General features: G+C 51.2%; 1 protein-coding gene across 4 annotated transcripts in view; it reads left to right on the top strand.

Annotated features, from left to right (window-relative positions):
- The window catches only part of ABCA3 (ATP binding cassette subfamily A member 3), a 62,344-nt gene that overhangs the window by 41,951 nt on the left and 5,740 nt on the right, over positions 1 to 14,653 (top strand). For all 4 annotated transcript variants that reach the window (XM_066382848.1, XM_066382850.1, XM_066382849.1 and 1 more), the window contains 8 exons: positions 2,455 to 2,553; positions 3,842 to 4,028; positions 4,824 to 5,127; positions 6,392 to 6,665; positions 11,940 to 12,144; positions 12,485 to 12,704; positions 13,054 to 13,212; positions 14,309 to 14,481. In XM_066382848.1, coding sequence (XP_066238945.1) covers positions 2,455 to 2,553; positions 3,842 to 4,028; positions 4,824 to 5,127; positions 6,392 to 6,665; positions 11,940 to 12,144; positions 12,485 to 12,704; positions 13,054 to 13,212; positions 14,309 to 14,481 — 1,621 coding nt within the window. The remainder of the gene's footprint in view (positions 1 to 2,454; positions 2,554 to 3,841; positions 4,029 to 4,823; positions 5,128 to 6,391; positions 6,666 to 11,939; positions 12,145 to 12,484; positions 12,705 to 13,053; positions 13,213 to 14,308; positions 14,482 to 14,653) is intronic.

Genomic DNA, 14,653 nt, shown 5'->3' on the forward strand with positions numbered 1-14,653 from the left:
TGGGTGAAAATGGCATATGCTTAACTGGCATTTTGTATTTCTTCCATTCCTGCTGGCAGGAGGTTGAGCATATTCAGTGCTACTAGTCTTTAAGCCTTGCTTCTTCTGGATATTGTTTGTTTATACCTCTTACTCATTTATCAGTCACGGTGTTTTATATATAGTTGACCCTTGAACAATCCACATATAAATATTAATTCCCCCAAAACTAAACTACTAATAAATAGTCTACTGTTTACCAGAAGCCTTACTAATAAATAAATAGTTGATTAACTCATATTTGTTATGTTATATGTATTATATAATATATTCATACAATAAAATAAGCTAGAGAAAAGAAAATGTTAAGGAAAGCATAAGGATGAAAAAATGTATTTTTTTTTCAATTGAATGTAAGTGGATCATGTGGTTCAAATCATGTGGGAGGTTTTTTGTTTTGTTTGTTTGTTTTATATTTTTCTGAAGTTGGAGACGGGGAGGCAGTCAGACAAACTCCTGCATGTGCCTGACCAGGATCCACCCGGCATGCCCACCAGGGGGCAATGCTCTGCCCATCTGGGGCGTCGCTCTGTTGCAACCAGAGCCATTCTAGCGCCTGAGGCAGAGGCCACGGAGCCATCCTCAGCGCCCTGGCCAACTTTGCTCCAATGGAGCCTTGGCTGTGGGAGGGGAAGACAGAGACAGAGAGGAAGGAGAGGGGGAGGGGTGGAGAAGCAGATGGGTGTTGTGCCCTGGCCGGGAATCGAAACCAGGACTCCTGCACGCCAGGCCAACGCTCTACCACTGAGCCAACCGGCCAGGGCCAAATCATGTTTTTAATATCAACCATATTTGTTGCAACTCTTTCCAATTTGTATTTGCCTAATAATGTGGGATTTTTTCCCCATGCAGATACTTTACATTTAATGGATCATATCTTTTTTTGTGTGATTTCTTTTTTTTTTTTTTTTTTTTTTTTTTTTTTTTTACAGAGACAGAGTCAGAGAGAGGGATAGACAGGGACAGACAGACAGGAACGGAGAGATGAGAAGCATCAATCATCAGTCTTTCGTTGCGTGTTGCGACACCTTAGTTGTTCATTGATTGCCCTCCCATATGTGCCTTGACCGTGGGCCTTCAGCAGACCGAATAACCCCTTGCTTGAGCCAGCGACCTTGGGTCCAAGCTGGTGAATTTTTGCTCAAACCAGATGAACCCGTGCTCAAGCTGGCGACCTTGGGGTCTCGAACCTGGGTCCTCTGCATCCCAGTCCATCGCTCTATCCACTGCGCCACCGCCTGGCCAGGCTGTGTGATTTCTTTTTAAAAATTTTTTCCCCTGCCCTGCAATCAAATGAACATTCACCAATTGCTTTTGGTTTGTTTTGAGATCTTGTTGTAGCAAAACCAGCAAGAGTATACATACATTCTCCACACCAAAGTTCAAATTTAAAGGAGTCTTTTATTCAAAACCGGGGACCGCACAGAGACCTAAGTCAGTCAAAGCATGTGGCCCGGAACACAATCTGAAGTCAGCTTTTAAAGACAAAATTACCCACTGATTGGGGGATGGGGAGGAGGAGAAGCCTAGCAGTAAAACAAAGCAGTGAAACAAGCTCTTTTACAATGTTTATCTATACGATTAATTCAGGGAGAAACATTCTAGGAACATCTGCAACCTTGAGGAACTAGCTCAAGTCCACAGCCTGGGAAACCAGCCTCAAAGCCAGGGGTAGGGAGTCTTTTAGAAAAAGTAAGTTCTGCTGAAAGTCTCTTTGTTTTAGAGAAAGTAAGTTCTGCTAAAAGTTATTTATGCTAAGAGCCTTTCCTTTCTACATTTCCATCTCACATAGGTGTATACTATCAAAGAATGCCTTTGTATTCACAAGATGTTACATGGCAGGGGATGAGGGGGTCAAGGAACAAAAAGTAACTTATTTTTATTTTTTTTTATTCAGTGAGGGGAGGGAAGGGGAGGCAGAGCAGACTCCCGCATGCACCCAGACTGGGAGCCACCTGGCAAGCCCAGTAGCGGGTGATGCTCTGCCCACCTGTAGCCCTTGCTCTGTTTCTCAGCAACTGAGCTCTTAGCGCCTAAGATAGAAACCATGGAGCCATCCTCAGTGCCTGGGGCCAACTCGCTCCAAGAGACCCATGAATGCAGGAGGGGAAGAGAGAGAGAGAGAGAGAGAGAGAGAGAGAGAGAGAGAGAGAAGTGAGAGGGGGAGGGGTGGAGAAGCAGATGGGTGCTTCTCCCATGTGCCCTGGCCGGGAATTGAACCCAGGACATCCACACACTCTGCTGACGCTCTACCACTAAGCCAACCAGCCAGGGCCGACTTATTTTTTTTATAATGGTATTTTAAGGAGCTCACTTCCTTTGCCTTTCTCCCATCCTACATGGAGGTGATTATTTAGGAATGAATTGTCTGGAAAGTCACTGAGAAGGGACTCAGCACTTGGGCTCTCTTTTCAGGTTTGAAAGTCTTTTTGCTAAACTGGAGAAGAAGCAGAAGGAGCTGGGCATCGCCAGCTTTGGGGCCTCTGTCACCACCATGGAGGAAGTCTTCTTACGGTCAGTGACTATGTGTTTCCTGTTTCCCTTAGTCTAGGACTCAGCAATGTGGATGATTTTTTAAAAGTGTAGCGATAAAGCAGTCTCCTCAATTATCATCTCTAATACCCATCTGAGGGTGGAAGCAGAGCAGTGGGCCAGCTGTCAGAGCCCGAGTACAAATCGTGACTCTCTTATTAATACCTGCACAAACCTGCTGAGGTTTCTGACATGCACAGCAATTTAGGAAGAGGAGAGCAGCTGTGTTCCAATCCTGTAGGGAGTGTATGTGCTTCCCCTGGGGTCCTGCCCAGGAGCACCATGGCAGTAACAGGCTTGCCAAACTCCTCTCGGTTTAGATAGTAGTCCAGAGCATGTCTCCTTCCATAATGAAGATGTGAAATTTAGCATTCAGATCCTCAGAACTGCAGGGTGAGCTCAGTACAACTGACACATGTATTAGACATCTGTGGAATACTTATTTGGCAAATATAGCACTAAGAACTAGAAATGCAAAAATGGAATGTGAGGTAGATATTTTGCCTTAAGAACCAGTGGCCTAGAGCAGGTCACAGAATGAATAAATATAAACACAGTACAGCTATCATACCCCAAGCCTCTGTCCCTCTGGAAAGCCTTGGTTATAATTGCTGACCTTGGTCAGTTTCCCCATGACACTGGGATCCCCATGGACAGGGTCCTATCTGCTTGTCCCTCTCTCCTGGACTTGCCTTGGCTGCAGTAGCTTTATTCTAGAGATATTTATTGATTATTGATGGACAAACCAGCTGATGAACCTGATGGCATTCTACTTTAGTACTTCTGACAGATGCCCTCTTTTCCTCTCTAATTCCCTTCTCTGTGGAATAGCTTCTCCCTCCCTGGGAGCCTAGTTATGGTCAGGACTTGTGTGGTTTTTTGTTTTTGTTTTTTAGCAAGAGAGAGAGAGATGGACAGACAGGAAGAGAGAAAGATGAGAAATAGCAATTCACAGTTGCGGCACCTTAGTTGTTCATTGATTGCTTTCTCATGTGTGCCTTGACTAGGGGGGCTCCAGTTGAACCAGAGACCCCTTGCTCAAGCCAGCAACCTTGGGTTCAAGCTAGCAACCTTGGGCTTCAAGCCAGTGACCTTTGGGCTCAAGCTAGCAACCATGGGGTCATGTCTATGATCTCACACTCAAACCAGATGAACCTCTGCTCAAGGCAGCAACCTCGAGGTTTTGAACCTGGGTCCTTAGCATTCCAGGCCGATACTCCATCCACTGCCCCACCACCTGGTCAGGCGGGACTCATGTGTTTTGGTGCAGGGTCGGCAAGCTGGTAGATACCAGCATGGACATCCAGGCCATCCAGCTGCCTGCCCTGCAGTACCAGCATGAGAGGCGGGCAAGCGACTGGGCAGTGGACAGCAACCTGTGCGGGATTATGGACCCGACCGACGGCATCGGTGCCCTGATCGAGGAGGAGTGCACCGCCATCAAGCTCAACACAGGGGTGAGTGCTGGGGCTGCAGTCAGGCAGCACAGGGGGGAGACACTCCTAAACCCCAGGGGGTACGGGTGTGTGGGGATAGATGTGGACTTCAGGAGAAGCAGGTGCCAGGAAGAGGGCAGATTATAGCTCATGCTATATATGCTCCCATGGGTTGGCAGGGAAAGGAAAACTTGGACCATTTTTACTGAGCAATTTTAACTTCTTAGTATTCTAAATTGGCCACTCATGAATAAGAGCGAATCTTTGCTTATCATGCTAACAGTGCTCTTCCTGTGAGCCGGCATTTGGTGAGGTGGAGGCAGGACTGGTCCCATTTTATAGACAGGAAACTGAGCCAAGTTCACGCGGCCAGCATATGGCAGACCCGGGGACTGGTCCCTGTGGCACTCCCCACACTGAAGACAGTGAAGGGGTGAGGTCGGGGAATATGGGCAGCTGAGGGACGTTTGTTCATCTGCACGTGCGGCTGGGGTCCTCATACCAGGAGCAGCGGGGAGGCAGAGGCCTTGGCAGGGGAGCTGTGGGGTCGCAGCCAGCCCCCTAATGTCCTGTGACAAGGAAACAGTGCCTGTTCTGCCTCCATGGCTGTTGCAAGACCCCCTGAGGCCCACATCAAGACCTGCAGAGATGTGTGCACACATGTCCTGCATGTCATCGACCAAAGCCCTGTGAGAAGCCCAGGGGACCTAGGGGGCAAATGTCAGCCAAAGGCCCCAGCCTCTCCTGGGAATCACACCTGTTGCTGGTCAGATACTCCTGAGTGACAGCCATGTCACCTTGTCCCCTCTGCTGCAGCTCACCCTCTGCTGTCAACAGTTCTTGGCCATGTTTCTGAAGAAGGCCACATACAGCTGGCGGGAGTGGAAGATGGTGGCAGCCCAGGTCCTGGTCCCTGTGATGTGCATTACCCTGGCCCTCCTGGCCATCAACTACTCTTCCGAGATCTTTGACGACCCCATCCTGAAGCTGACCTTGGGCGAGTATGGCAGAACCGTTGTGCCCTTCTCGGTTCCTGGGACCTCTCGGCTGGATCAGCAGCTATCTGAGCATTTGAAGGACATGCTGCAGGCTGAGAGCCAGGAGCCTCGTGAAGTGTTGGGTAAGGGGCACCCCTGGGGGCTCAGGACCCGAGCTGTGCTGTCAGAGTCTGGCTTCTCAACCAGGGCACTGTAGATATTGGAGGCGGTTAGTTCTTCGCTGCCCTGTGCACTGTAGGACTTCTGCTCCCCCAGCTCTGCCCCATCATGACAACCAAAAACGCCTCCAAACATTGCCAGGCCTTCCCTGGGGGAGGAAATTGTTGTACGGAGTCAGAAAAAGACACAAGGCAACATCTCTGGGGCTAAACCTTGCCTAGGCTGTCATTTCCTGAAGTTATTTATTTGGGATTATTCAAATGAAATGTGAAACTTCCATGATCTTTTTGTTACCTTTTCTTTGTTTGCTTAGGTTGGTCACAGTGTCCATTAATGTGATGCAGTGTTTTCTTCCATCATCCTAGAACCCAAACTATCTCATGTTTCTGGTGGTGGCAGTTGGACACTGCCCTGGGTTTAGAGCTGGTAGGATCCCTGTCGTTACAGGGACAATGCTGGAAGGTTTTCCCCCTTTATTGCTCCCCTCCCCCCACTTCCTGGCCTGCTACTTTGAGATTCAGCATACTGAATGGCCACAAAACCTTGGCCGGAATTAGGTTCTCCTTTAGCTGGATGTATGGGCAGCCTAGCATGGGCTTGCACTACAGAGGGCACTGTGCTGGACAGGAGTGACTGTGACCCTGCCTAGCCCTACTGAAATAGTGGTGGGTGCCCCTCTTTGTCACCCCATGCACCCCAGCCTCTTCCTGGCTGTTACCCATCCTGGCCCAGAGATTGTGGGGTTCCCATGGTGCACAGTGGCTCTGTGCGATCGAGGAGGCTGCCACAGATGCTCCGGCCTGATTCCATCTGGAAGTTTACATTGCCTGCTCCCTCACTGAGTGTGGGCCTCTTGTTTCTGACCACCTCACTGTATGATTTTATCATATTGTACTTAAAATCATTTGACCTCTTTCCTTAGGTAATGACAGCAGGCCTTGATGGAAGCCATTATAAATATCAGTTCTAGGAGTGACTGATATGTCCCTGTCCCCTCGCTGACCCTTGGGACCTGCAGTGTAGGTGTCATCACTGTACCCATTTTACAGCTGAGTGAGAAGCAAGGCCCGAGCAGTGAGCCTGTGTGCAGGGTGGAATGACCCGTGGACAGTGTGCACGTGGAAGATGGCTGTCCTTCCCATGGTTCTCCCAGGCCTTCAGAGCGCCCTAAAGTGTGGGCCATGGGAGCCAGTGGTCCACACTGCTGACTCTGTCGTTGCCCCCCAGGTGACCTGGAGGAGTTCCTGATTTTCAGGGCCTCAGTGGAGGGGGGAGGCTTTAACGAGCGGTGCCTGGTGGCAGCATCCTTCAGAGATGTCGGCGAGCGGACAGTTGTCACTGCTTTGTTCAACAACCAGGCATACCACTCCCCGGCCACTGCACTGGCCCTTGTGGACAACCTCCTGTTCAAGATGCTGTGTGGCCCTCAGGCCTCCATCACAGTCTCCAACTACCCCCAGCCCCGGAGCACACTGCAGGCTGCCAAGGACCAGTTCAATGAGTACGTGTGCTGCCCCACCATCCCTGTCCCCCGGCAGGACCCTGTCCCCATCAGATCAGGCCCTTGCCCCTTCCTGTCAGGACCATCATCAGAACGGACCGCCTTGGCACCACCAGGGGCCACCAAGAACCATGGAGGTGAATGAAGCCGAGTTTCTGCCCTCGGGAAGCTTCTGGTTCTTGGCTAGGGAATCCTTACTCCACATCTTTCTCAGCCCTCCGTACTCACCCTTTTCTTTGATAACACATAAGCTGGTGAGACTTTATCCCTGTGGGGAGCTCCTGAAGATTTTGAGGGTGTCTGTAACCTCTTCCCAAATCTGCAGCCAGGTCCTGCCGGCCACATCCCCAAGGAACCCCAGCACTCACTCATGCTCGGGGCCGTGCCTGGCTGGGCATGTGAGTGAGGACAGCAGAACGCAGCGAGCTCAGGAGTTCTTGCCCCTTGGTGGCCTCGAGTCAGGGAGCCTAGGAGGCATCTTTCTCCTTAGGCCTTGTCAGGCCATCATGTGTACAGGACTGTCCCTCACCCCTGTCACAGAGCTCCCAAAACTCTAGGACTATCCAGAGGATGCCAAGAAAATCAGTTCACTTCAGAACAGTCACTGCACTTCAGGGCAGCTAATTAATGGGAGAAGAGGGTTCATCTCCCCCCCACCCCATTCCAGGCTGTTCCCTGGGCCATGCCCTGTGTCTTCTCCCTCCACTACCCCACAAGAAGAGGCATCATGGCAGCCGTTTGATTTCCTTGGTACACCAGAAACAAGCACAACGATAAATATACTTGTGATGGAGCAGATGGCAGGGCTTTGAAATGATACACAAGGTGCTAGGGAGAGGCTTCCCCTTGATTGAGACATCAAGAGACCGTCTGATTTGGGGGGGGGGGGGCAGAGAGAACAGGTTCAGACCGAGGCAGTCCTCAGCGCCTCCGGGCAGGAGCTGTGTGTGCTGTGGGCACCGAGAGAGCAGCTGCCTCCTGATGGACTCTGAACTAGGAGATCTGGAGGTCAGGCAGGGCAGGTTCAAGCTTAGTGTGATAAGAGTGGACCAGACAACAGGAATCTTTGTTTTAAAAGTTTAGGAAATAGGCCCTGGCCGGTTGGCTCAGCGGTAGAGCGTCGGCCTGGCGTGCGGGGGACCCGGGTTCGATTCCCGGCCAGGGCACATAGGAGAAGCGCCCATTTGCTTCTCCACCCCTCCCCCCCCCTTCCTCTCTGTCTCTCTCTTCCCCTCCCGCAGCCAAGGCTCCATTGGAGCAAAGATGGCCCGGGCGCTGGGGATGGCTCCTTGGCCTCTGCCCCAGGCACTAGAGTGACTCTGGTCGCGGCAGAGCGACCCCCCGGAGGGGCAGAGCATTGCCCCCTGGTGGGCAGAGCATCGCCCCTGGTGGGCGTGCCGGGTGGATCCCAGTCGGGCCCATGCGGGAGTCTGTCTGACTGTCTCTCCCCGTTTCCAGCTTCAGAAAAATACAAAAAAAAAAAAAAAGTTTAGGAAATAAGCCTGACCAGGCTGTGGCGCAGTGGATAGAGAGACGGACTGGGATGCAGAAGACCCAGGTTCGAAACTCCGAGGTCGCCAGCCTGAGCACAGGCTCATCTGGTTTGAGCAAAAGCTCACCAGCTTGGACCCAAGGTCACTGGCTCGAGCAAGGGGTTACTCAGTCTGCTGAAGGCCCGTGGTCAAGGCACATATGAGAAAGCAATCAATGAACAACTAAGGTGTCGAAATGAAAAACTGATGATTGATGCTTCTCATCTCTCATTCCTGTCTGTCTGTCCCTATCTATCCCTCTCGCTGACTCTATCTCTGTCCCTGTATAAAAAATTTAAAAATTGGCCTGACCTGTGGTGGCGCAGTGGATAAAGTGTCAACCTGGAAACACTGAGGTTGCCGGTTCAAAACCCTGGGCTTGCCTGGTCAAGGCACATATGGGAGTTGATGCTTCCTGCTCCTCCCCCCTTCTCTCTCTCTCTCTCTCTCCTCTCTATAATGAATAAATTTTAAAAAATCTTTATTAAAAAAATAAAAATAAATAAATAAATTAATTTAAAAAAATAAAAGCTTAGGAAATATAATTCACCTATAAAATATCCCTGTTAGCCTGACCAGGTGGTGGTGCAGTGGATAGAGCATCAGACTGGGATGTGAAGGACCCAGGTTCAAGACCCCGAGGTCACCAGCTTGAGCGCGGGCTTATCGGGTTTGAGCAAAGCTCACCAGCTTGGACCCAAGGTCGCTGGCTTGAGCAAAGGGTTACTTGGTCTGCTGTAGCTCCACGGTCAAGGCACATATGAGAAAGCAATCAATGAACAACTAAGCTGTCACAACGAAAAACTGATGATCGATGCTTCTCATCTCTCTCCGTTCCTGTCTGTCTGCCCTATCTATCCTGCTCTGTGATTCTTGTCTCTGTAGAAAAAAAAATATCCGTTATAGTATATACAATTGTATGATTGTTAGTATATTCACAGTCATGAAGCCATCATCACAATGTAATTTTTTAAGATAATTGACATATAACATTAATTTAGTTTGGATGATTTGATACACATATTGAGAAATGACCACCACAAAAAAATCTAGTTAACAACCCTTAACATTTTATACATAGTTATAAAATTTTCTTCTTGTGATAAGAACTTTTGTTTTGTTTAATGAAAGAGAGAGAGAGAGGCAGGAAGGAAGAGAGATAATAAGCATCAGCTCATAGTTGTGGCACCTTAGTTGTTCATTGATTGCTTTCTCACATGTGCCTTGACTGAGGGGGCTCCAGCCGAGCCAGTGACCCCTTGCTTAAGCCAGCGACCTTTGGGTTCGTGCCAGTGACCATGGGATCATGTCTATGATCCCACGCTCAGCCAGTGAACCCACACTCAAGCTGGCGACGTTGGGGTTTTGACCCTGGGTCCTCAGTGTCCTAGGCCAATGCTCTATCCACTGTGCTACCACCTGGTCAGGTTGTGATAAGAACTTTTTTTTTTTTTTTTTTGTATTTTTATGAAGCTGGAAACGGGGAGAGACAGTCAGAAAGACTCCTGCATGCGCCCAACCAGGATCCACCCGGCACGCCCACCAGGGGCAACGCTCTGCCCACCAGGGGGCGATGCTCTGCTCCTCCGGGCCGTCGCTCTGCCATGACCAGAGCCACTCTAGCGCCTGGGGCAGAGGCCAAGGAGCCATCCCCAGCGCCCGGGCCATCTTTGCTCCAATGGAGCTTTGGCTGCAGGAGGGGAAGAGAGAGACAGAGAGGAAGGAGGGGGGTGGAGAAGCAAATGGGCGCTTCTCCTATGTGCCCTGGCCGGGAATCGAACCCGGGTCCCCCGCATGCCAGGCCGACGCTCTACCGCTGAGCCAACCGGCCAGGGCTGATAAGAACTTTTAAAATTTACTCTCTTAGCAGCTTTAAAATATGTAATGCAGTACAGTATTATTAACCATGGTCACCATGCTGTACATTACATCTCCATAACTTACATATTTTATAACTGGAAGTTTGCACCTTTGACCCCGTCACCCACTGTGCCCATGCCCGACCTCTGGCACCCACCAGTCTGTTTTCTGTATCTACCAATTTTGTTAATTTTCTCTTTTCAGATTCCACATGTAAGTTTGATCATGCCATATTTGTCTTTTTCTGTCTGATTTATTTCACATAGCATAATCCCTCAATTCATGTCACAAATGGCAGGGTTTCCTTCTTTGTTATATCTGAGTAATAGTTTGATATATATATAACATTTTTAATCCACTGATCCATGGACACTTAGGTTGTTTCCACCTTCGCTATTGGAAATAATGCTGTTATGAACATGGGTGTACAGATATCTTTTTGAGTTAGTGTTTTCGTTTCCTATGTGTAAATACCCAGAGAAGTCACTGGATCATATGGTTGTTCTTATTTTTAATTTTTTGAGGAAACTTCACACTGTTTTACATAGTGGCTGCACCGATTTGCATTCCCATCAACAGTGCAAAAGGGTTCCCTTTAACCCACATTCTCACTAATGCTTAGTATTTCTTATCTCTTTAATAATAGGCATTCTAACAGGTGTGAGGTGATATCTCATTGTGGTTTTGATTTGCATGTCCCTGATTATTAGGGATGTTGAGCATTTTTTCATGTACCTGTTGTACTACAATATAATTTTATTGGATGTGTCATCACCCCAAAAAGACAACCTGTGACCTCAGGCAGTCACTGTCCATTCCTCTCTCCTCCATCTCCTAGCAGCTGCTAGTCTACTTTCTGTCCCCATGTATTTGCCTGTTTTGAACATTTTATATAAATGGAATGATATAATATGTAGCCTTTCATGACTGGCTTCCTTCATTTCCATCCATGTTGTAGCAGGTGTCCGTACTGCATTCCCTTTTAGTGTCAATTAATACCCGGCTGTTTCCAGTACCATGTATTGAAGTGGTCAGAAGGTTTTTTGGTTTTTTTTTCCCTGTATTTTTCTGAAGCTGGAAACGGGGAGGCAGTCAGACAGACTCCCGCATGCGCCCGACCGGGATCCACCCCGCATGCCCACCAGAGGGCGATGCTCTGCCCCTCCGGGGCGTCGCTCTGTTGCGACCAGAGCCACTCTAGCGCCTGGGGCAGAGGCCAAGGAGCCATCCTCAGTGCCTGGGCCATCTTTGCTCCAATGGAGCCTCGGCTGCGGGAGGGGAAGAGAGAGACAGAGAGGAAGGAGAGGGGGAGGGGTGGAAAAGCAGATGGGTGCTTCTCCTGTGTGCCCTGGCCGGGAATCAAACCCAGGACTTCCACGCGCCAGGCTGACGCTCTACCACTGAGCCAACCGGCCAGGGCCGGTCAGAAGGTTTTTAAGCAAGAGAATAATGCCATCAAAGCTAGTTTGTAGAAGGTATTGCTAGCAACCGAATGTAGAATGTATGTGACCCAATAATGGGGTCTGGCAAAGGCAGAACAGAGAGAACTAGGCAGAGGGCTCTCAGATGTGGGCAAGGCAGACTGATACCGGAGTGTGTGTAGGAAGTGGGTGGCACAGGGGACAGATTAAGGCAACTAGGAGAGTGGCACTGCCATCATTGGGGAAAGGAAATCCAGTGGAGGAGCTATTCTTGAGGAGTGCGGTTTTCCTGGTTCTGAGATGCCCCCCCCCCCAGCTCTGGCATTCTCTCTTAACCCCCTTTAGTGGTTAGGCCTCTGCATCGCATGCTTTGAATGGTAGTGACCAAGGACCCAACCCCCCAGGTGAACAGAAGCACTATCCTCTATTCCTGAACCTCCCTGTCCTCCCAACCCCCGCAGGGGCCGGAAGGGATTTGACATCGCCCTCAACTTGCTCTTCGCCATGGCATTCTTGGCCAGCACATTTTCCATCCTGGCGGTCAGCGAGAGGGCTGTCCAGGCCAAGCATGTCCAGTTTGTGAGTGGCGTCCACGTGGCCACTTTCTGGCTCTCAGCTCTGCTGTGGGATCTCATCTCCTTCCTCGTCCCCAGTCTGCTGCTGCTGGTGAGGGCCGCAGCGGGTACTGGGACCCTTCTCTGCACAGACCAAAACCAGCCCGGGATACACGCTGGCAGCTCAGCCCTGATTCCAATTGGGAATGCCAGGCAGCCCCCCTTGTTGGTCTCCACGCCCCCAGCTTCTGCCCCCCCTTTGGTAAGGCAGGGCCCTGGGGCCAGGTGCCCTGGTGACCGTTCTGACAGCAGAGGAAAGAAGGGCGACCTCATCAGGAAGATCCCAGGGCTGAAAGCCACCATGGGGGACGACTCGGCCTGTAGGGCTGATGGGCCTGGGCTCCTGCGTTGCTCTGCAGGCATACCAAGCCACCCTCTCTGTGCCGCTGCAGGTGGTGTTCAAAGCCTTTGATGTGCATGCCTTCACACGGGACGGCCACGTGGCCGACACCCTGCTGCTGCTCATGCTCTACGGCTGGGCCATCATCCCCCTCATGTATCTGATGAACTTCTTTTTCTCGGGGGCGGCCACTGCCTACACGAGACTGACCATATTCAACATCCTGTCAGGCATCGCCACCTTCCTCATGGTCACCATCATGCGCATCCCAGGTGGGAGCCTGGAGACCGCCCCCTGCTCCCCACAGCCCGGGCACCCATGGCGCCTCTCTGCCCCAGTGTGGAGGTGGAGGGGTGGGGGGTGGTCTTGGTACAGGCACTGGGCCAGACCACACTCCAGCAGCACCCGCTTGTATTTTCAGCAGAGCCAGTGGGGCCGCCCCTGGGAGGTGGTGTCCCCGGAAGGCCTAGGCCGACCTGTGGAGGACACCCAGCTAGATGCCCTGGCCCGCACACAGTGCATAGGGAACATCGGGGACCCGCCTTCCCTGGTTTGATCTGTCCTTGGAGGCAGGTGTGGTATGTCCTCCTGTATTCACTGGTCTGTGCCTTCTCCCCACAGCGGTAAAATTGGAAGAACTTTCTAGAACTCTGGACCGCATATTCCTGGTGCTGCCCAACCACTGTTTGGGGATGGCAGTCAGCAGCTTTTATGAGAACTATGAGACCAGGCGGTACTGCACCTCTTCCCAAGTGGCCGCTCACTACTGCAGGAAATACAGTGAGTGTTGGCTCCCACGGGCAACCCCTTTTCTCCGCTTTCTCCCCAGGACCAGCCAGGGCATCCCCAGGAGCCTTGTTTCTGCACAGGGGCCCCTCTGGAGAGAGCTGGGGCCATGGCATGGCAGGGCAGGCTCCTGGGCCCAGGAGTGAGACACCCCAGGTGTGTGCAGGAAGCAGATCTTCAGAATACTTGTGTTCACCCCCCCAATAATATGCTCTTCTTCCTGCCTGCCTGGCTGACCCCTAAATCGCTGTAAGACCAGCCTAGGCACTCCTTCTGGAGTTCCCCATCGCCAGCCCCACCATGACTTGGATGGGTTACTCCTCCCCTGCCTCCTTGACCACCTGATCCCACCAGTTCCCACCATCACTCCAGTCTCCTTTTCTACCTTTATGTGGCTTTCTCCATCTGTCTCTGTATCTCAAATCTCCCTCCCCTTTCTTTTGTAAGGACATGTGTCAGTGGATGTAAGGCTCAGCCTAAACCCAGGATCTTGCCTTGAAATCCTTAACTGATTACACCTGCAAAAACCCTATGTCTAAGTAAGCTCATTCGAAGGTTCAGGGGGTAAGACATGGATGTCTTTCTGAGCAGCAGGATTCATCACACTGCAGACCCTTTCTGTACCTGGAACAGTCTTTAGCAGGCAGTTTAGTTGTCATGTCTGCAGAGCCCTGTGCATCCATTCCACTGGCAGGCTCAGTCTGCTCGGTCCCTACCCCTTTCTTCATAGACCAGCAAGGGGACAGGGAGAGGGAGGCACCTCTTACTGTCTTTATGTCTCAATGCAGTCCCCAAGCAAGGAAGTGAGTGTCTGTGGGAGTGAGGGCATGACTCAGTCACTTGTCATAGCTGCCCCTTGCAAGGTGAAACTGCCCCAAATGCAGGAAGTGTTTGGGGCTCTTGTGTGGTAGTGACAAACGTGGGATGTACCCTCTTAAGATGAATGGACCCTGTACCTCCCCAGCTTCCATGTAGAGGGCTAGGGTATAGGTGCTTGGTGGGCCTGGAGAGAGGGACGTAGGCTGGCGCCCCAGTAGAGGAGGAAGGGCAGTAGGGGACGCAGGTGCAGCACCCTCCGTTCTGTCCACAGACATCCAATACCAGGAGAACTTCTACTCATGGAGGGCCCCGGGGATCGGCAGGTTCCTGACCTCCCTGGCTGCCTCAGGGTTTGCTTACCTCACCCTGCTCTTCCTCATTGAGACCAACCTGCTGTGGAGGCTGAAGACCTGCATCTGGGCCTTTCGGAGGAGGAGGGAGCTGGTGAGTGGCTCCTGCAGCTGCACCAGGCGGCCTGTCCAGCTAGGCCAGGCTTTCTCCAGCTGCGCCTGCTCACAGGGACGGCCTCAGCACTCAGCAATGGCTGGGCTATATGCTTCAGCCTGGGGGTCAGGGACACAGTCCTCCTGAGACCTTGGGGTCCTTGGTCTCAAGA

The sequence above is a fragment of the Saccopteryx leptura genome, chromosome 4 (assembly GCF_036850995.1).
Source record: "Saccopteryx leptura isolate mSacLep1 chromosome 4, mSacLep1_pri_phased_curated, whole genome shotgun sequence".
Classification (NCBI taxonomy): domain Eukaryota; kingdom Metazoa; phylum Chordata; class Mammalia; order Chiroptera; family Emballonuridae; genus Saccopteryx; species Saccopteryx leptura.